Below are 23,345 nucleotides of genomic sequence, written 5' to 3'. Positions count from 1 at the left end.
GCCAATGTGCGGGGGCACAGGTTAGTTGAGGTAATATGTACATGTAGGTAGAGTTAAAGTGGCTATGCATAGATAATATACAGAGAGTAGCGGCAGCGTAAAAGAGGGGGTGTGGGGGACAATGCAAATAGTCCGGGTAGCCATTTGATTAGCTGTTCAGGAGTCTTATGGCTTGGCGGTAGAAGCTGTTAAGAAGCCTTTTGGACCTAGACTTGGCACTCCAGTACCGCTTGCCGTGCGGTAGCAGAGAGAACAGTCTATGACTAGGGTGGCTGGAGTCTTTGGCAATTTTCAGGGCCTTCCTCTGACACCGCCTGGTATAGCGGTCCTGGATGGCAGGAAACTTGGCCCCAGTGATGTACTGGGCCGTACGCACTACCCTCTGTAGTGCCTTGCGGTCAGAGGCCGAGCAGTTGCCATACCAGGCAGTGTTGCAACCAATCAGAATGCTCTCGATGGTGCAGCTGTATAACTTTTTGAGGATCTGAGGACCCATGCCAAAGCTTTTCAGTCTCCTAAGGAGGAATAGGCTTTGTCGTGCCCTCTTCACAACTGTCTTGGTATGTTTGGACCATGATAGTTTGTTGGTGATGTGGACACCAAGGAACTTGAAGCTCTCAACCTGCTCCACTACAGCCCCGTCGATGAGAATGGAGGCGTGCTCGGTCCTCTTTTTCCTGTAGTACACAATCATGTTGGCGGTAATCTGATACAAACTATCCACAGAGAAGCGTTATCAACCGGACTTCAGTATGCTGGTCTGTATATTTAATGTGACAAACACTTGCACAATATGACAGAGCCTAACTGAATCACAGACCGAAAGGCAAACACTTCCAGCTGATTGCAAGGAAACTGCTTCGGTTGACAACTTTCGGTTACATTTGGCTATTTTTTACATATTGTGCATCATGTGAAATGCAACATCTTTCAGACTGATATCCATGGTAACAGTCTAATGTTTAGACAAAGGTTAAGTTCACCATGAGCACCTCATGGTGCAGCATCTGCCACAACTTGAACTCAGACAGTATGTTTCCTACATTAAGGGAGGTATTTTTGCATTATAACACCTGTGTTTATTGTTTAGTTAATTAACGGTTTATCATTTCTCTTTAAACATTTCCATTAAAGGGCCAATCCGGAGTTCAAACAATAACAAAGCCGTCACCCCACCATTGGTTTTGGTAAAGAGCTGAGAGATGGGGCTTAATAAATAGAACCACTCTCAAATTCATAGACAGAGCTATGGATACAAGGACTGAACATCCATGAGCTCAAATTGACAGCTTTAACCATGTTTAGAAGCTATACAGTGTTTGTTTACATTGACTTTGTTCACAAACATTGGAGTAAAACAAGTGTATATTTCGGGTTTTGATGGGGTGCGACAGTTGAACTAAGCTCATGAAGCATTTGTAAGTTACATTCATCAAGAATCAATGGCTACATATCATTAATTTAAAGCTGCAATATGGAACTTTTTGGGGCGACCTGACCAAATTCACATCTAAAAAGCGGCAGATCTGTTCTATGCCTTTCATTAAGTTTAGTTTGTCTTTTACTTTCGGTTTTGTACAACAGCTTCAAACACAATATTTTTTGTTACTTAAAATGTAAATTATTTCCCAGCGGTTTAGATGGTACAATGATTCTCTACACTTTACTTGCTTCTTTTGTCACAAACTGAAATTAGGCAAACTATTACAATTTTAGCAACCAGGAAATGGCAGAGCAATTTCTTCAGAGTGCACAGTCCAAAAGTGGATGTAGCAACTCTGGATTGGCCCATTAAGGGACAACAGTTGCTCTGCTGCAGACCCAGGTCCTGTGACAGAATTTGGGAAAGCACCCAACACAGTGGTCTACTCTACTGGTACTGTTCCATTACAATACAATACAGGCTGGTTAGTCCTGTGTGTGTAGTGTGGTTAAAAACATGACCTGGCACACAACCAAGCATTTTTGTAGAAGTGCTGACTAATGGAGAGTAAACTGTGGTGTTCTGGTTTCTTAATTTTCATAGTGTTCTTTGGTTGAATACAGTAGAATTTGTGAAGACAGTAAAGAGAGCAGCATTCTAAAATGTGTTGTGTGTTTGAGTTGGTATTTGATAAAAGCAGAACCACTATCTGAATTTATGGATGAAGTCAGAATGTATTTACATGGCTCTGGATAAAGTATGCCAATGATGCCATCTAGTGGAGAATAAAAACACTGCTCTAGTTTCTGGTAGTCTGCACACCGCTAACAAATACCTCAAAGCTGATTACAGAGACTTTGCATGACTAAAAATAAACAGATATAACATACTACATACACGTACTACTTTATTAAATTTGCATTACAACCAGGAAGCCTTTTGCCTTCTGGTAGGCCGTCATTGTAAATATGAATTTGTTCTTAACTGACTTGCCAAGTTAAATAAAGGTTAAATAAAATAAAAAGTCTGAAATGTCACTAAAGAATCCAAATAGATACCTTAACAGTTTGCTACCATTTTACATCTTCCGACTTGCATTTCATCATCGCCTTTCCAAACATTTGTACTACATGGGTGTTGATGGGATACCTTTAGAAGTCTTATTCAATACTTCCACCACTGCATACAGAATCATTTCCCAATGGAAAATACCCCCAAACCATGACAAAATAAAGCTAATAAAAACAAAGCAAACTTATCTCGGCTCACCTCGCATTTCTCACTCCTGAAAATAAGGCTTACTTTGTACCAATCACCCGATCAGTGCCCTTAAATTGTGCGTTAACGTGACAGGCTACAGAGTAAAGATTGGGAAACCACAGATTGCCACAGGGGCCTGGTGTGTATACTGTGTTATCTATGTACGTTGTATGGGGGGACATAACCTGGACTCATATATAGAAGGATGGAGGAGTGGGGAGCCAGGACTACATTTGAGTGTCCCCTTGGCAGTAGGGTGCAGGACAGGGGTGTCCAGGACTACATGGGAGAGCCCTCCCTTAGTTGCTGGCTTTGACAGCCTCAATCTTGCCATCCTGCTGTTTGAGACGGTAGTCATGCAGGGCAGCTTTGATGGCATCCTCTGCCAGCACTGGAGAAAAAGGCAAGAATTTCAAATAGTTGTAAAAGATGTTAAAAAGGCACACATGGTTTAGAACTTCAACTTGTTAGACGGGGCAGAACAGTATTAGATATTAGACTGAAATAAGGGCTTACTGGAGCAGTGAAGTTTGACCGGTGGAAGACTGAGCTCTTTGGCAATGTCCGTGTTCTTTATTGTCAGTGCTTCGTTAATCTGAAAGCCAAAAAGAGGGCAACGTCCACCAACCAATAAATAAACTCGATCCATCCATGATATGTAATGAAAGGAAAAAACAAACCGTGGTGGAAATGACTTGAATTGAGAAATACAAAACAGAGCAACAACATTCAAACAGAACAGTAAAACAGGAAGCAGAGGAAGTGTCATGGATGCAGAATGTTCACTCACAGATTTGCCCTTCACCCACTCCGTTACCAGGGAGCTGGAGGCGATGGCTGAGCCGCAGCCGAACGTCTTGAACCTGGCGTCCACAATCTTCCCCTGATCATCCACCTCAATCTGTAGATGAGTCACTTTATGCAACAGTGTCTTTTGTCCACATAATTGAATAAATAAACAATGTTGTAACATTACTAAATACATACTTGGTAACTAAATAAATAGAGCACGCTGCTTCTTGCTAAATCCTATCTGTGCTGTTATCTGCTTCTTTGGAACACAACCAATACATGGTGACCTCATTCAAAATCCCAGGCCATCTGAGGTTCCTGTGAGGTTGCCATGGTGAGACAGAGGGAGTAATGAGGACAGGGGACCAACATACCTGAAGCTTCATCACATCTCCACAAGCTGGGGCTCCCACCAAGCCTGTTCCCACATTTTTGGAGGTCTTGTCCAGGGATCCAACATTCCTTGGGTTCTCATAGTGGTCCACTACCTAAACATGGCAACAAGGAGACAAAAACATATTGAAGAACTGTCATTTCCACTTAACTCAAGTTTATGATGTCCCCATCATGGTAATATTCTCTGCTGCATAGCTACAAACATTCACATAATATCATCCTTAAATTCATTCTGACCGTCTCCCAAAAAAGCAGCCTCAAGGCTGAGAGGGCTCTTGCATTCCCGTTATGTAAGGGGGAGTTTCAACGTTACACAAGGAAAATTAAAATAAACAGATTAGGACAGGGCTCCACTGTCCACAACTGTAGTACTTCTTGCTGCAACCTCCCTCCCCCCAGATGTAATCGCCATGATGCAGAGTCATTCTCTGCGCACTATTGAACAATGCTTTGTGTCTGACTATCCTAAATATTTGGTGAGTTTGTTAGGGGCCAGTTGGTACTGATAACAGTTGTTTTATTGACTTGCCTAAATCTCATAACTGTGGGAGCAGCCTTAAATGATCAAGCTCATGTTCCTTTTGGCCAAAGAAGGCTTTGTAAACATTATTGTAGGCTGTTCAGAATTAGTGATGAAATGTTAGCCTAAATCCAAATGGACAATTCCACCAAATAGATGGCATAATCTATAGGTTATTGTGTTCTCTAACACATGTATATAATACAGGTTCAACAGAAACCGAGAGTTACTGTGGAAATGTGATCTTATTTCACACGTTCTGTAGAAAAATCCAGAATCAATTAAACTGCGTATATTGCCAGGGCAGGTAGTACACTGGTGCTACCACTATGCTGCTTCAGAGCACTGACTGTCACCTGTAGCGTTAGTGTTACCAAACAGCTAATTTATGGAATTCGCTAAAACAGCTGAGGAAGGAACATATTAACCTTCAGGTATAGCTAGCTACATCAGTAGGACCTGCATCAACCGAGATCCAGCTGGAGATTAAAATTGCATTGCCCGAAAAATTGTATTTTTCAGAAAGAACATTATCTAATATGTTAGCTAGATAGATATACGCTAGCTAACTAGGCAAGGCATGTGACGCATGTTGTTAGCTAAGCTAGCTACTTCGACCTCTATTTTAAAATATTTCAACTAGATACTCTAAGAGAAACATCTAAACAAATACATTACTAGATATTCAATGCTAAATTTACTTCTAGACAAGCTTACATAGCAACTAGCTAACGTTAGCCTAAGTTAGTTGTCAAAACAAGCTAGCAAGCCATTCACATTGAATGAGTTTACGACCTAAACAGTGACACGTGGCTTAATTTATCAGCCATCAAACACAGCTAGCTATACAGGTTATTTGACCTTCTTGTGGTAGGCGGCTTGGACCGTATATTCCGGGGAAGTGATCCTTCTGATCACAACAAGCGGGGTGATGCACTTCTTTGCCATTAGACCCGCCATGTTCGCTGTTTGTCTGAAATGACGAGTCTGGAAGAAGGCGAGCCCATACCCTTATCATGCGCGTGACAGTGTAGGAGGAGGAGCTTTTGGACTGATCCCAGTGAATGACAGAGACGTGTATGGATTTGTAAATAATATTCAAATATATAAACTTTTTAATGTAGCAATATTCAACAAATATATCTAAAGGTTAGGTATGAGCCCTAAAGGCAAACACAGGGTAGTAGATAATTAACCATAATTAATTACATTGTGTAGAAAAACAAAAAAACGTTGTATGTGTTATGTATGTATGAGTTATAATAATAATAATAATATGTCATTTAGCAGACGCTTTTATCCAAAGCGACTTACAGTCATGCGTGCATACATTTTTGTGTATGGGTGGTCCCGGGGATCGAACCCACTACCTTTGCGTTTCAAGCGCCGTGCTCTACCAGCTGAGCTACAGAGGACCACAGTAGAGAGTTTATGTGACAGTAGAGAGTTCATGGTCGTGGTAGGAGAGGTATCCTATGTGTTATGTATGTATGAGTTATGTGACAGTAGAGAGTTCATGGTCGTGGTAGGAGAGGTATCCTTGACCTTTCATATCAGCAAGTCTAAAAATACACACAAAACAAACTAACCTTGCAGGTTTATTTCATTTCCTGAGTTTAACACAAGAGGGCGATATTGGTCAAGCTTTAAATATAGCTCTCCAGCTGTATGAAAATAAAGCGATATAACATTAGTAGTGCTCTCCACGGTGCTGAACACGCAAAGCGTGTGATATGGAAGCACACATATAGGATCCCCATACCCATTCCTTTATGTAGTTGTGACAAATAACGAAAGGAAAAGTGAGCCATTGGTCAAGAGGCAAGGGTGTTTCAACTCAGGGAACACTCAGTAGGCTGTATAGCTGCTGTCACTTCACACTGACACAGAAGGTGAGTCCTTTACTTTTCACCTTTTTATGTCAAAGTGCTTAAGGTAAACTCACGTTTGACAAAGACAAATAGTGAGAGGTTATTTGAGCACAGGACTAGCTGTAATTGTATGCTTTCAATGTGTTGTCTGATCATTTGTATGTACAGTGCATTCGGAAAGTATTCAGACATTTAAATTGTTTTGTCATTTAGCAGACGCTCTTATCCAGAGCGATTTACAGTTAAGTGAGTGCATACATTTTTTTCATATTGCCCAACGTGGGAAACGAACCCACAACCCTGGCGTTGCAAGTGCCATGCTCTACCAACTGAGCTACACCATAATGACAAAGCAAAAACAGGTTTTTAGACATTTTTGCAAATTTCTTAAAAATAAAAAACTGAAATATAACATTTACATAAGTATTCAGACCCTTTACTCAGTACTTTGAAGAAGCATCTTTGGCAGCGATTAAAGCATTGAGTCTTCTTGGGTATGACGCTACAAGCTTGGCACACCTGTATTTGGGGAGTTTATCCCATTCTTCTCTGCAGATCCTCTCAAGCTCTGTCAGGTTGGATGGGGAGCGTCGCTGCACAGCTATTTTCAGGTCTCTCCAGAGATGTTCGATCGGGTTCAAGTCCGGGCTCTGGCTGGGCCACTCAAGGACATTCAGAGACTTGTCAGGCCACTCCTGCATTGTCTTGGCTGTGTGCTTAGGGTCATTGTCCTGTTGGAAGGTGAACCTTCGCTCCAGTCTGAGGTCCTGAGCGCTCTGGAGTAGGTTTTCATCAAGGATCTCTCTCTGTACTTTGCTCCATTCATCTTTCCCTCGATCCTGACTAGTCTCCCAGTCCCTGCCGCTGAAAAAACATCCCCACAGCATGATGCTGCCACCACCATGCTTCACCATAGGGGATGGTGCCAGGTTTTCTCCCGACGTGACGCTTGGCATTCAGGCCAAAGAGTTGAATCTTGGTTTCATCAGACCAGAGAATCTTGTTTCTCATGGTCTGAGAGTCCTTTAGGTGCCTTTTGGCAAAGTCCAAGCGGGCTGTCATGTGCCTTTTACTGAGGAGTGGCTTCCATCTGGCCACTCTACCATAAAGGCCTGATTGGTGAAGTGCTGCAAAGATGGTTGTCCTTCTGGAAGGAACTCTGGAGCTCTGTCAGAGTGACAATCAGGTTCTTGGTCACCTCCCTGACCAAGGCCCTTCTCCCCCAATTGCTCAGTTTGGCTGGGCGGCCAGCTCTAGGAAGAGTCTTGGTGGTTCCAAACTTCTTCCATTTAAGAATGATGGAGGCCACTGTGTTCTTGGGGACCTTCAATGCTGCAGACATTTTTTGGTACCCTTCCCCAGATCTGTGCCTGGACACAATCCTGTCTCGGGGCTCTATGGACAATTCCTTTGACCTCGTGGCTGGGTTTTTGCTCTGACATGCACTGTCAACTGTGGGACCTTATATAGACAGGTGTGTGCCTTTCGAAATGATGTCAAATCAATTGAATTTACCACAGTTGGACTCCAATGAAGTTGTAGAAACATCTCAAGGATGATCAATGGAAACAGGATGCACCTGAACTCAATTTCGAGTCTCATAGCAAAGGGTCTGAATACTTATGTAAATAAGGTTTTTATTTTTATTTTTAATACATTTGCAAAAAAATCTAAAAACCTGTTTTCGCTTTGTCATCATGGGGTATTGTGTGTAGATTGACGAGGGAAAAAATTGTGTTTAATCCATTTTAGAATAAGCCTGTAATGTAACAAAATATGGGAAAAGGGAAGGGCTCTGAATACTTTCCGAATGCACTGTATATCTAGCTGATAATTATGAAGTAAAACGTTTGCTTTGTGTATATCTTGTTTAATCTCTATTGTTGCCATTGTCCTGGCTGGAAGAAGGTTCAGTGAATGGGGAGATGCAGCGTGAGGTAATACAGTAGGGGGAGTGCGAGTGCTTCTCAAATGAAATGTTTTATGTGTTCTCCACACTCTCATCCTCACAAGGACGTACTCAAGATAACGTCCTCGGAGAATGCACATGGAGCATGAGAGTGTGGAGCACGGTAGTATGCATATTTAGGGTGCGTTCGTAATTTACTCTTGCTATCTACTCCGATTTCAGAGCACTCTCATCTCAGTGTGCCAGAGCGCAGAATAACTGATGAATTTACGAACGCTCAACACCCGTTGAATATGGCCGGTGTCAGTAAACATTAGTCAAAAAATGTTGCCAGCAGCACAGTTACAGTCACCAACGATCTGGATAACATGAAAACAGCCTAACCAGCTCTGCTAGGGCGAGTAAATGGTCAGAGTGAGGTGTTTCTCATTTGTGTCTGGAAGTAGCAAGCAAGCTAGCCAACATTAGCCAGTTAGCTTGGGTGCTTGACTAACATTGTGAGGTCAGAACAGTCGGATCAACCTTAATCCTCAGCCAGAGCATCCAGTGTGCACTCTGTACGCTCCGAGAGAGTGTTGGAGAGACTACAGAAAGATAGGGAGGGTGTTGATCCAGCTGATTTCTTTAAGAGACGTCTGGAAACTGTGTATCAGGATTTTGTGGCCATTTACACAGATGGTTCAAAAGATCCAAGGACAGGACATACTGGGTCAGCATTTGTAGTGCAGGAATGTGGGGTGGAAGTCAGGAAACATATTACAGATCATCTGGCTGTATATACGGCGGAGCTGATGGCCATACTGCCTTGCAGTGGGTGGAGGAAGCTAAGCCAGACAGAGTAGTTATTTGCTCTGACTCATGCGCAGTGTTAATGAGTCTCCAGTCCTTTAGCTCACGTAGCAGACAAGACCTGCTTTATGAGGTGCTACAAACCCATGGTAGGATTAAACAGATGGGTATTCAGATAAGATTTACTTGGGTTCCAGCCCATGTGGGGGTGGAGGGGAATGAGGCAGTAGATGAACAGGCTAAACAAGCACTTAGTAGTGGGGATGTTTATGTTGAAGTGTCAATGAGCAAGGCAGAGGCAAAAAGACTGATATATACAGTGATGGTGCAGAGATGGCAGGAGCAGTGGAATATCAATATTAAGGGAAGGCATTTATTTCAAGTACAGAGGAAAGTCGGGGAGGGGAGGACGGCAGGAAGGGACAGAAGAGAGGAGGCTATATTTACAAGATTAAGGGTGGGACACAGCCAGTTGAATAAGACACTAAGCGTGATAGGAAAGCATCCATCAGGAAAATGTGATTATTGTCAGGAAATCGAGACTGTGGAGCATGTATTGCTACAGTGTGGGCAGTATCAGAGGGAAAGAGAGAGGATGAGATTAAGTATGTGGGAGAAGGGGATACAGGAAATTATTTTAAAGAATATATTGAGTAGAACGTCATTAGATATAGTATCACATATTTTGTTGTATTTTTTAAGAGAAACTGGGTTGGCAGGTAGGATTTAGTTTATCCCTGTCTCTGGTCCACACTCCAGTATGGTAGGTGACGGTAATGCACCATAACGTTGGATGCCAACTGCCGATAAACCCCACTGAAGAAAAAGAAGAAGAAGAAGGAATGCCTACTCTGTGAAGTGTGTGTGTACGTTAAGGTAATTCGCCCTTGCACTCCTTCTAAATAACGACATTTAAAAAAACTTTGGCAAAGGATAAAGTCTACAAAACGCAATCCACGCTGTTTGTTACAGATTATAGTTTTGGAAACAGAAAACTGTATGGAGATAAAATGTTTCATCAATGAGACAATTAGCTGAATGTCGGCCAAAATCCATCTTGCTCCATCTTCTCCCACTGGGCTTCCTCTCATCACCATGAGTAGCAAAGCCAAATGGATGCGTCACATTTGTACATCTGGTGAAATATCTGGCTCGTTGTTCTATCTGTGATAATAACAAAGTCAATATCAACATGTGAAGTAGCTAGCTAGCTGTAAAATCGCTTAAACAAACTGCACTATAAATTTAGAAGTTTATCTCACAGTGTTCAACTTGTAGTATGTTGCTATGTGTCATGTCTCCTCCCGTTGCTCCCCTCCGGTGCTCAGATTCGCTGGTCTACTGAGCCACCGGTCTGAGCGCACCACCTCGGCAACACAGGAATTGAAACCCAACGCACCCTAATCACCTCCAGTGCACCTGCACCTCATCATCTCATCACCACCACTATATAGCCCTGGACTGTTCAGTCATTGTTGTGTGTAATTGTTAGCGTTGTGTCGTTTACTCGCTCCTTGTTATTCTCTTTCTCATTGTTAAGTAAACCTTTACCTTGTTGATTCCTGCGTCTGCATCATCATATCCGCAGTACTCGTCACACTATGGCAACAACGGCCCTTTCCCACATTTCCCACAGACACACAATGGGCATTGCCAGATGGTTGGTTGGTAAAATCGCCTAAACAAACTGCACTATCCATCTTGAATCCAAGATGGCGTAGTAGTGCGGTCATGTATGGTGTTGTGTCCTCGTGTAAATAGCCAGTCTTTTATTTGTATATATTTCTCTATCTCACTTTCCATCATTTAACTAAATATACACTGCTCTAAAAAATAAAGGGAACACTAAAATAACACATCCTAGATCTGAATGAATGAATGAAATAATCTTATTAAATACTTTTTTCTTTACATAGTTGAATGTGCTGACAACAAAATCACACAAAAATTATCAATGGAAATCAAATTTATCAACCCATGGAGGTCTGGATTTGGAGTCACCCTCAAAATTAAAGTGTCCTTAAAACAAGTAAAAATGAGGCTCAGTAGTGTGTGTGGCCTCCACGTGCCTGTATGACCTCCCTACAACGCCTGGGCATGCTCCTGATGAGGTGGCGGATGGTCTCCTGAGGGATCTCCTCCCAGACCTGGACTAAAGCATCCGCCAACTCCTGGACAGTCTGTGGTGCAACGTGGCGTTGGTGGATGGAGCGAGACATGATGTCCCAGATGTGCTCAATTGGATTCAGGTCTGGGGAATGGGCGGCCAGTCCATAGCATCAATGCCTTCCTCTTGCAGGAACTGCTGACACACTCCAGCCACATGAGGTCTAGCATTGTCTTGCATTAGGAGGAACCCAGGGCCAACCGCACCCAGCATATGGTCTCACAAGGGGTCTGAGGATCTCATCTCGGTACCTAATGGCAGTCAGGCTACCTCTGGCGAGCACATGGAGGGCTGTGCGTCCCCCAAAGAAATGCCACCCCACACCATGACTGACCCACGCCAAACCGGTCATGCTGGAGGATGTTGCAGGCAGCAGAACGTTCTCCACGGCGTCTCCAGACTCTGTCACGTCTGTCACATGTGCTCAGTGTGAACCTGCCTTCATCTGTGAAGAGCACAGGGCGCCAGTGGCGAATTTGCCAAACTTGGTGTTCTCTGGCAAATGCCAAACGTCCTGCACGGTGTTGGGCTGTAAGCACAACCCCCCACCTGTGGACGTCGGGCCCTCATACCACCCTCATGAGTCTGTTTCTGACCGTTTGAGCAGACACATGCACATTTGTGGCCTGCTGGAGGTCATTTTGCAGGGCTCTGGCAGTGCTCCTCCTGCTCCTCCTTGCACAAAGGCGGAGGTAGCAGTCCTGCTGCTGGGTTGTTGCCCTCCTACGGCCTCCTCCACGTCTCCTGATGTACTGGCCTGTCTCCTGGTAGCGCCTCCATGCTCTGGACACTACGCTGACAGACACAGCAAACCTTCTTGCCACAGCTCGCATTGATGTGCCATCCTGGATGAGCTGCACTACCTGAGCCACTTGTGTGGGTTTTAGACTCCGTCTCATGCTACCACTAGAGTGAAAGCACCGCCAGCATTCAAAAGTGACCAAAACATCAGCCAGGAAGCATAGGAACTGAGAAGTGGTCTGTGGTCACCACCTGCAAAACCAGTACTTTATTGGGGGTGTCTTGCTAATTGCCTATAATTTCCACCTGTTGTCTATTCCATTTGCACAACAGCATGTGAAATGTATTGTCAATCAGTGTTGCTTCCTAAGTGGACAGTTTGATTTCACAGAAGTGTGATTGACTTGGAGTTACATTGTGTTGTTTAAGTGTTCCCTTAATTTTTTTGAGCAGTGTACTTTCCTGCAACCCGTCTAACCCAATGTGGAACGGATTATATTATTTCTTAATTTTTATCAAGAACCTACGGCTGAAACTAGCCAGCTAGTCAGCTAACTAGCTACTTGCTATTAGCCACCGTTAGCGGTCTTCACCACAGTCCATGGCCTGCACTACCTACCAGCCAGCTCTAGCCTGGACAATTATCGGCCAGTCTGCACAGCGTGCTATCGACCCAGAGCATATCGGATTTTCTGCCGGAATCACTGGACCTTAACACCGGACCATCGCAACTAGCTAGCTGCAACCGAATGGCTGTTGTTGGCTAATTACCACTTCCCAACATACCAGTTAGCCTTGAGCTAGCCTCGAGCCAGGCCCATCTCCCGGCTATCTACCTCTCTGTCAACCGGACGGGACCTCCTAGTGTCGACACGGAGCCCCGCCGATCCATCTCGCCAGTGCTTTAGCAGCCTACGATCTGCTCCCGGACTTACTTAGTGCTGTTCACTGGACCTTATGATCACTCAGCTACACAGCTAATGCCTGCTGGACTGTTCCTTTACATGGTACCCCATCCTGTTTATCTGTTTAGCCTCAGCCCAAACTTTTGTCGCCATTACCAGTTGTTATCTTAGCCCTCTCGAATAACACCTGTGATTGCGTTATGCCTCTCTCCCATGTCAATATGCCTAGCCTATTGCTGTTTGGGTTAGTTCTTATTATACAATTTCACTGTAGAGCCCCAAGTTCAGCTCAACCAGCCTCAGAGAGCTCCTTTGTCCCACCCCCCATACACGCGGAGACCGGCTCAATCGGTACCTCTAGTGATGCTATCTCTTTCATAGTTACCCAATGTTTAGGTGTACCTCCACTGTACTCATATCCTTCCATATCCTTGTCTGTACATAATGCCCTGAATCTATTCTACAACGCCCGGAAATCTGCCCCTTTTATTCTCTGTACCCAACGCATTAGAAGACCAGTTCTTGAAACCTTTAGCCGTATCCTTATTCTATTCCTCCTCTGTTCCTCTGGTGATGTAGAGGTTAACCCAGGTCCTGTAGCCCCCAGTATCACTCCTACCCCCCAGGCGCTATCATTTGTTGACTTCTGTAACCGTAAAAGCCTTGGTTTCTTGCATGTTAAGATCAGAAGTCTCCTCCCCAAGTTTGAGTTATTCACTGCGTTAGCACACTCTGCCAACCCTGATGTTCTAGCAGTGTCTGAATCTTGGCTTAGGAAGGCCACCAAAAATTCAGAAATTTCCATTCGAACTACAACATTTTCCATCTAGATAGAACTGCCAAAGGGGGGCGGAGTTGCAATCTACTGTAGAGATAGCCTGCAGAGCTCTATCATACTATCCAGGTCTGTGCCCAAACAGTTTGAGCTTCTACTTCTAAAATCCACCTTTCCAGAAATAAGTCTCTCACTGTTGCCGCTTGCTACAGACCCCCCTCAGCCCCCAGTTGTGCCCTGGACACCATATGTGAATTGCTTGCCCCCCATCTATCCTCAGAGTTCGTACTGCTTGGTGACCTAAACTGTGATATGCTTAACACCCCGGCTGTCCTACAATCTAAACTAGATGCCCTCAATCTCACACAAATTATCAAGGAACCTACCAGGTACAACCCTAAATCCGTAAACATGGGCACCCTCATAGATATCATCCTGACTAATTTACCCTCTAAATACACCTCCGCTGTTTTCAACCGGGATCTCAGCGATCACTGCCTCATTGCCTGCGTCCGTAATGGGTTCGCGGTCAAACAACCACCCTCATCACTGTCAAACGCTCCCTAAAACACTTCAGAGAGCAGGCCTTTCTAATTGACCTGGCCCGGGTATCCTGAATGGATATTGACCTCATTCCGTCAGTAGAGGATGCCTGGATGTTCTTCAAAAGTGCTTTCCTCTCCATCTTAAATAAGCATGCCCCATTCAAAAAATTCAGAACTAAGAACAGATATAGCCCCTGGTTCACCCAAGACTTGACTGCCCTTGACCAGCACAAAAACATCCTTTGGTGTACTGCATTAGCATCGAAAAGCCCCCACGATATGCAACTTTTCAGGGAAGTCAGGAACCAATATACACAATCAGTTAGGAAAGCAAAGGCTAGCTTTTTCAAACAGAAATGTGCATCCTGTAGCACTAACTCCAAAACGTTTTGGGACACTGTAAAGTCCATGGAGAATAAGAGCACCTTCTTCCAGCTACCCACTGCACTGAGGCTAGGAAACACTGTCACCACCGATAATCGATCGAGAATTTCAATAAGCATTTTGCTACGGCTGGCCATGCTTTCCACCTGGCTACCCCTACCCCGGCCACCAGCTCTGCACCCCCCGCTTCTCCTTCACCCAAATTCAGATAGCTGATGTCCTGAAAGAGCTGCTAAATCTGGACCCCTACAAATGAGCTGGGCTAGAGAATCTGGACCCTTTCTTTCTAAAATTTGCCGCCGAAATTGTCACAACCCCTATTACTAGCCTGTTCAACCTCTCTTTCGTATCGTCTGAGATCCCCAGAGATTGGAAAGCTGCCGTGGTCATCCCCCTCTTCAAAGGGGGTGACACTCTAGATCCAAACTGTTACAGACCTATATCCATCCTGCCCTGCCTTTCGAAAGTATTTGAAAGCCAAGTTAACAAACAGATCACCGACCATTTCGAATCCCACCGTACCTTCTCCGCTATGCAATCTGGTTTCCGAGCTGGTCATGGGTGCACCTCAGCCACGCTCAAGGTCCTAAACCATATAATAACCGCGATCGATAAAAGACAGTACTGCACAGCCGTCTTCATCGACCTGGCCAAGGCTTTTGACTCTGTCAATCACCACATTCTTATTGGCATTCGTTTCTCAATTGACTGCATCGCCTGGTTCACCAACTACTTCTCAGATAGAGTTCAATGTGTCAAATCGGAGGGCCTGTTGTCTGGACCTCTGGCAGTCTCTATGGGGGTGCCACAGGGTTCAATTCTCGGGCCGACGCTATTCTCTGTGTATATCAATGATGTCGCTCTTGCTGCTGGTGACTCTCAGATCCACCTCTACGCAGACGACACCATTTTGAATACATCTGGCCCTTCATTGGACACTGTGTTAACAAACCTCCAAATGAGCTTCAATGCCATACAACACTCCTTCTGTGGCCTCCAACTGCTCTTAAACGCTAGTAAAACTAAATCCAGGCTCTGTCGTAGCCGGCCGTGACCGGGAGACCCATGGGGTGGCGCACAATTGGCACAGCGTCGTCCAGGGTAAGGGAGGGGATGGCCGGCAGGGATGTAGCTCAGTTGGTAGAGCATGGCGTTTGCAACGCCAGGATTGTGGGTTTGATTCCCAGGGGGGGCCAGTATAAAAAAATAAAAAAATGTATGCACTCAATAATGTAAGTCGCTCTGGATAAGAGCGTCTGCTAAATGACGCAAATGTAAAAAAATGTAAAAATGCATGCTCTTCAATCAAACGCTGCTTGCACCCGCCCGCCCGACTAGAATCACTACTCTCGGCGGGTCTGACTTAGAATATGTGGACAACTACAAATACCTAGGTGTCTGGTTAGACCGTAAACGCTCCTTCCATACTCACATTAAGCATCTCCAATCCAAAGTTAAATCTAGAATCGGCTTCCAATTTCGCAACAAAGCCTCCTTCACTCATGCTGCTAAACATGCCCTCGTAAAACTGACTCTCCTACCGATCCTTGACTTCGGCGATGTCATTTACAAAATTGCTTCCAACACTCTACTCAGCAAATTGGATGTAGTCTATCACAGTGCCATCCGTTTTGTCACCAAAGCCCCATATACTACCCACCATTGTGACCTGTACGCTCTCGTTGGCTGGCCCTCACTACATATTCGTTGCCAAACCCACTGGCTCCAGGTCATCTATAAATCACTTCTAGGCAAATCCCTGCCTTATCTTAGATCATTGGTCACCATAGCAACACCCACCCGTAGTATGCGTTCCAGCAGGTATACATTGAGGGAAAAAGTATTTGATCCCCTGCTGATTTTGTACGTTTGCCCACTGACAAAGACATGATCAGTCTATAATTTCAATGATAGGTTTATTTGAACAGTGAGAGACAGAATAACAACAAAGAAATCCAGAAAAACGCAAGTCAAAAATGTTTGCATTTTAATGAGGGAAATAAGTATTTGACCCCTCTGCAAAACATGACTTAGTACTTGGTGGCAAAACCCTTGTTGGCAATCACAGTCAGACGTGTCTTGTAGTTGGCCACCAGGTTTGCACACATCTCAGGAGGGATTTTGTCCCACTCCTCTTTGCAGATCTTCTCCAAGTCATTAAGGTTTCGAGGCTGATGTTTGGCAACTCGAACCTTCAGCTCCCTCCACAGATTTTCTATGGGATTAAGGTCTGGAGACTGGCTAGGCCACTCCAGGACCTTAATGTGCTTCTTCTTGAGCCACTCCTTTGTTGCCTTGGCCGTGTGTTTTGGGTCATTGTCATGCTGGAATACCCATCCACGACCCATTTTCAATGCCCTGGCTGAGGGAAGGAGGTTCTCACCCAAGATTTGACGGTACATGGCCCCGTCCATCGTCCCTTTGATGCGGTGAAGTTGTCCTGTCCCCTTAGCAGAAAAACACCCCCAAAGCATAATGTTTCCACCTCCATGTTTGACGTTGGGGATGGTGTTCTTGGGGTCATAGGCAGCATTCCTCCTCCTCCAAACACGGCGAGTTGAGTTGATGACAAAGAGCTCGATTTTGGTCTCAACTGACCACAACATTTTCACCCAGTTCTCCTCTGAATCATCCAGATGTTCATTGGCAAACTTCAGACGGGCCTGTATATGTGCTTTCATGAGCAGGGGGACCTTGCGGGAGCTGCAGGATTTCAGTCCTTCACGGCGTAGTGTGTTACCAATTGTTTTCTTGGTGACTATGGTCCCAGCTGCCTTGAGATTATTGACAAGATCCTCCCGTGTAGTTCTGGGCTGATTCCTCACCGTTCTCATGATCATTGCAACTCCACGAGGTGAGATCTTGCATGGAGCCCCAGGCCGAGGGAGATTGACAGTTATTTTGTGTTTCTTCCATTTGCGAATAATCGCACCAACTGTTGTCACCTTCTCACCAAGCTGCTTGGCGATGGTCTTGTAGCCCATTCCAGCCTTGTGTAGGTCTACAATCTTGTCCCTGACATCCTTGGAGAGCTCTTTGGTCTTGGCCATGGTGGAGAGTTTGGAATCTGATTGATTGATTGCTTCTGTGGACAGGTGTCTTTTTATACAGGTAACAAACTGAGATTAGGAGCACTCCCACTTTAAGAGTGTGCTCCTAATCTCAGCTCGATACCTGTATAAAAGACACCTGGGAGCCAGAAATCTTTCTGATTGAGAGGGGGTCAAATACTTATTTCCCTCATTAAAATACAAATCAATTTATAACATTTTTGACATGCTTTTTTCTGGATTTTTGTTGTTGTTATTCTGTCTCTCACTGTTCAAATAAACCTACTATTAAAATTATAGACTGATCATTTCTTTGTCAGTGGGCAAATGTACAAAATCAGCAGGGGATCAAATACTTTTTCCCCTCACTGTATCTCACTGGTCATCCCCAAAGCCAACACCTCCTTTGGCCGCCATTCCTTCCAGTTCTCTGCTGCAAATGACTGGAACGAACTGCAAAAATCTCTGAAGCTGGAGACACTTATCTCCCTCCCTAACTTTAAGCATCAGTTGTCAGAGCAGCTTACCGATCACTGCACCTGTACACAGCCCATCTGTAATTAGCCCACCCAACTACCTCATCCCCATATTGTTATTTATATTGTTATTTATTTTTCTCATTTGCACCCCAGTATTTCTATTTGCACATCATCTTCTGCACATCTATCACTCCAGTGTTAATACTAAATTGTAATTATTTTGCACTATGGCCTATTTATTGCCTTACCTCCATAACTTACTACATTTGTACACACTGTATATAGATTTTCTATTGTGTTATTGACTGTACGTTTTGTTTATTCCATATGTAACTCTGTTGTTGTTGTTTTTATCGCACTGCTTTGCTTTATCTTGGCCAGGTCGCAGTTGTAAATGAGAACTTGTTCTTAACTGGCTTTTTACCTGGTTAAATAAAGGTGAAAAAAAATATATATATATAATTTTTTTAGGAGTTTATCTCACAGAGTTCAATTTGTAGTATGTTGCTATGGCAACAACGGCCCTTCCCCAAGATTCCCACAGACACGCATGGGGCATTGCGAGATGATACTTGAAGGGAAACTGAGTTGAATAATTTGGTACAGTGTTTAGATTGAGCACATCTATGCGAAATATATAATTTGTCATGACGATATAAACGAATGGATGTTCTAGACAATCAATCAATCACATTTGATTTATAAAGCCCTTTTTACATCACCAGATGTCACAAAGTGCTATACAGAAACCCAGCCTAAAACCCCAAACAGCAAGCAATGCAGATGTAGAAGCACGGTGGCTAGGAAAAACTCCCTAGAAAGGCAGAAACCTAGGATGAAACCTAGAAAAGAACCAGGCTCTGAGGGGTGGCCAGTCCCCTTCTGCCTGTGCCGGGTGGAGATTATAACAGTGCATGGACATTAAGGCCAGATTTTTCTCCAAGATGTTCAAACGTTCGTAGATGACCAGCAGGGTCAAATAATAATCACAGTGGTTGTAGAGGTTGCAACAGGTAAGTACATCAGGAGTAAATGTCACTTAGCTTTTCATAGCCGGGCATTTAGAGATTGAAATAGCAGTTGTGGTAGAGAGAGAGAGTTGAAAGCAGCAGGTCTGAGACAGGGTAGCACGTCCAGTGAATAGGTCAGGGTTCCATAGCCGCAGGCAGAAGAGTGGAAACTGGAGCAGCAGCACGACCAGGTGGACTGGGGACAGCAAGGAGTCATCAGGCCAGGTAGTCCTGAGGCATGGTCCTAGGGCTCAGGTCCTCCGGGATTGGAGGGAGAGGGAGAGAGAGAGAATTAGAGGGAGCATACTTAAATTCACGCAGGACACCGGATAAGGAAGGAGAATAACACCAGATATAACAGACTGACCCTAGACCCCCAGCACATAGACTATTGCAGCATAGATACTGAAGGCTGAGACGGGGGGTCGGGAGACACTGTGGCCCCGTCCGATGATACCCCCGGACAGGGCCAACCAGGCAGGATATAACCCCACCCACTTTGCAAAAGCACAGCCCCCACACCACTAGAGAGATATCAACAGACCACCAACCTACTTCCCTGAGACAAGGCTGAGTATAGCCCACGAAGATCTCCTCCACTGCATGAGCCCAAGGGAGCGACAAACCAGACAGGAAGATCACGTCAGTGACTCAAACCACTCAAGTGATGCACCCCTCCTAGGGACGGCATGGAAAGCACCAGTAAGCCAGTGACTCAGCCCCCGTAATAGGGTCAGACGCAGAGAATCCCAATGGAGAGACAGGAACCAGCCAGGCAGAGACAGCAAGGGCGGTTTGTCGCTCCAGTGCCTTTCCGTTCACCTTCACACCCCTGGGCCAGACTACACTCAATCATAGGACCTACTGAAGAGATGAGTCTTCAGTAAAGACTTAAAGGTCGAGACCGAGTCTGCGTCTCTCACATGTGTAGGCAGACCATTCCATAAAAATTGAGATCTATAGGAGAAAGCCCTGCCTCCAGCTGTTTGCTTAGAAATTCTAGGGACAATAAGGAGGCCTGCGTCTTGTGACCTTAGCGTACGTGTAGGTATGTTCAGCAGGACCAAATTGGAGAGATGGGTAGGAGCAAACCCATGTAATGCTTTGTAGGTTAGCAGTAAAACCTTGAAATCAGCCCTAGCCTTAACAGGAAGCCAGTGTAGAGAGGCTAGCACTGGAGTAATATGATCAAATTGTTTGGTTCTAGTCAAGATTCTAGCAGCCGTGTTTAGAACTAACTGAAGTTTATTTAGTGCTTTTTACGGGTAGCCGGAGAGTAGAGCATTGCAGTAGTCTAATCTAGAAGTGACAAAAGCATGGATTAGCTTTTCTGCATCATTTCTGATTTTTGCAATGTTACGAAGATGGAAAAAAGCTGTCCTTTAAATATTATTGATATGTTCGTCAAAAGAGAGATCAGGGTCCAGAGTTACGCCGAGGTCCTTCATCGAAATGTAGAGCTGTGTGTCGTCCGCATAGCAATGAAAGTTAACAATGTGTTTACGAATGACATCACCAAGAGGTAAAATATATAGTGAAAACAATAGTGGTCCTAAAACGGAACCTTGAGGAACACCGAAACGTACAAATGATTTGTCAGAGGACAAACCATCAACAGAGACGAACTGATATCTTTCCGACAGATAAGAACTAAACCAGGCAAGAACTTGTCCGTGTAGACCAATTAAGGTTTCCAATCTCTCCAAAAGAATGTGGTGATTGATGGTGTCAAAAGCAGCACTAAGGTCTAGGAGCATGAAGACAGATGCAGAGCCTTGGTCTGACGCCATTAAAAGGTAATTTACCACCTTTACGAGTGCGGTCTCAGTGCTATGATGGGGTCTAAAACCAGACTGAAGCATTTAATATAAATGTTTTGTCTTCAGGAAGGCAGTGAGTTGCTGAACAACAGCTTTTTCTAAAAATGTTGACAGGAATGGGAGATTCGATATAGGCCGATAGTTTTTTACATTTTCTTGGTCAAGGTTAGGCTTTTTCAAGAGAGGCTTTATTACTGCCACTTGTAGTGATTTTGGTACACATCCAGTGGATAGGGAGCCATTTATTATGTTCAACATAGGAGGGCCAAGCACAGGAAGTATCTCTTTCAGTAGTTTAGTTTGAATAGGGTCCAGTATGCCTCTTGAAGGTTTAGAGGCCATTACTATTTTCATGAATGTGTCAAGAGATAAAGGATAAAAAAACGTAAGTGTCTCCATTGATCCTAGGTCCTGGCAGTTTTGTGCAGACGCAGGACAGCTGAGCTTTGGAGAAATATGCAGATTCAAAGAGGAGTCCGTAATTTGCTTTCTAATGATCATGATCTTTTCGTCGAAGAAGTTCATGAATGGCTGCTGAAGTGAAAGGCATCCTCTCTTGGGGAATGCTGCTTTTTAGTTAGCTTTGCGACAGTATCAAATAGAAATGTTGGATTGTTCTTATTCTCCTCAATTAGATTGGAAAAATAGGATGATCGAGCAGCAGTGAGGGCTCTTCGATATTGCTCTGTACTTTCTTTCCAAGCTAGTAGGAAGACTTCTAGTTTGGTGGAGCGCCATTTCCGTTCCAATTTTCTGGAGGCTTGCTTCAGGGCTCGGGTATTTTCTGTATACCAGGGAGCTAGTTTCTTGTGACAAATGTTTTTTGTTTTTAGGGGTGCGACTGCATCTAGGGTATTACGCAAGGTTAAATTTAGATCCTCAGTTAGGTCGTTAACTGATTTTTGTACTCCGACGTCCTTGAGTAGGTGGAGGGAGTCTGGAAGGGCCTCTAGAAATCTTTGGGTTGTCCGAGAATTTATAGCACGGCTTTTGATGGTCCTTGGTTGGGGTCTGAGCAGATTATTCCAGGAGGCCTGTAAACAGTAGCTATAAAAAAGTGATTGAGTAGGCTGCATAGATTTCATGACTAGAAGCTCAAAAGAAATGTACATTTGCTATCGTAAATGTTAGCAACACCACCTATCTCCAGTAGACAAGTATGCCCATACCATCTACTGGCTGATTTGGCGATCTGGAGTGCAGGTAATTGTTTTAAAAGTGTTATGAAATGTGATAGTGTGTTATCCCCTATCTCCAGTGAGGAGAACCATGTAGCTATGACCATACCTCAATGGCTATGGCACATTCCTACAAGATTTCCTGATTTTACAAATTGACCACTTAGAAGTAAAATCATGGGGCAATTTTTTATTTTACCCACTGATATAACATAGGCTTTCACCAAATTGACAAGAGTTTCATGATTTTATTGCTGGGGGTGGATTAACTCTTTAACTGCTAGGCTACCTGCCAACCATTATGGCCAATATACCATGGCTAAGGGCTGTTCTTAGCACGACGCATTGCGGAGTGCCTGGATACAGCCCTTAGCTGTGGTATATTGGCCATATACCACAAACCCCTGAGGTACCTTATTGCTATTATAAACTGGTTACAAATATAATTAGAACAATAAAAATAAATGTTTGTCATACCCGTGGTATACGGTCTCATATACCACAGCTTTCAGCCAATCAGCATTCAGGGCTCGAACCACCCAGTTTATAATAAATATTATACAACGGGTGGGTCTAATCCTGAATACTGATTGGTTAAAATCATATTCCAGCTGGTGTCTATTCCACATACAGTGGGGGAAAAAAGTATTTAGTCAGCCACCAATTGTGCAAGTTCTCCCACTTAAAAAGATGAGAGAGGCCTGTAATTGTCACGCCCTGGCTCTGGGACTCTGTTATGTTGAGCCAGGGTGTGTAGTTTCTATGTATTTGTGTTCTAGGTTCTTTATCTAGCTCATGTGTTTCTGTGTTGGCCGGGGTGGTTCTCAATCAGAGGCAACGAGTGTCAGCTGTTGCTTGTTGTCTCTGATTGGGAACCATGCTTAGGCAGCCTGTTTTCCACAGTGTTTTGGTGGGATCTTGTTCCGTGTATGGTTTGTGTCTGTTACCTAGGACTTCACGTGTCGTTTTGTTGTTTTGTTTCGTGTGGTGAATCAAATAAAAGTATGTTCACTCATCACGCTGCGCATTGGTCCACTTGGTCCATTTCCTCCAACGATCGTGACAGTAATTTTCATCATAGGTACACGTCAACTATGACAGACAAATTGAGAAAAGAAAATCCAGAAAATCACATTGTAGGATTTTTAATGAATTTATTTGCAAATTATGGTGGAAAATAAGTATTTGGTCACCTACAAACAAGCAAGATTTCTGGCTCTCACAGACCTGTAACTTCTTCTTTAAGAGGCTCCTCTGTCCTCCACTCGTTACCTGTATTAATGGCACCTGTTTGAACTTGTTATCAGTATAAAAGACACCTGTCCACAACC

The 23,345-nt window shown here is 44.2% G+C and overlaps 1 protein-coding gene across 1 annotated transcript; it reads right to left on the bottom strand.

Moving 5' to 3' along the window:
* Positions 1–2,313: 2,313 nt before the first annotated feature.
* On the bottom strand, positions 2,314–5,383 carry LOC121573818 (iron-sulfur cluster assembly scaffold protein IscU). Its single transcript, XM_041886134.1, has 5 exons — positions 5,253–5,383; positions 3,850–3,963; positions 3,474–3,584; positions 3,200–3,278; positions 2,314–3,074 (listed from the first exon to the last, which is right to left on the bottom strand). The coding sequence occupies exons 1-5, from the start codon at positions 5,349–5,351 to the stop codon at positions 2,983–2,985; spliced, it is 495 nt and encodes a 164-aa protein (XP_041742068.1). The 5' UTR covers positions 5,352–5,383; the 3' UTR covers positions 2,314–2,982.
* Between the last annotated feature and the right edge of the window lie 17,962 nt (positions 5,384–23,345).

This window comes from Coregonus clupeaformis, chromosome 9, assembly GCF_020615455.1.
Source record: "Coregonus clupeaformis isolate EN_2021a chromosome 9, ASM2061545v1, whole genome shotgun sequence".
NCBI lineage: Eukaryota > Metazoa > Chordata > Actinopteri > Salmoniformes > Salmonidae > Coregonus > Coregonus clupeaformis.
This window is presented reverse-complemented; position numbering and strand designations above follow the sequence as displayed.

Coding starts and splice junctions, on each gene's coding strand:
- LOC121573818 (XM_041886134.1), bottom strand. CDS start 5,351: ATGGCGGGTCTAATGGCAAAGAAGTGCATCACCCCGCTTGTTGTGATC. Junction 3,964..5,252: donor AAGCCGCCTACCACAAGAAG/GTCAAATAACCT, acceptor TGCCATGTTTAG/GTAGTGGACCACTATGAGAA. Junction 3,585..3,849: donor GAGATGTGATGAAGCTTCAG/GTATGTTGGTCC, acceptor ACTCATCTACAG/ATTGAGGTGGATGATCAGGG.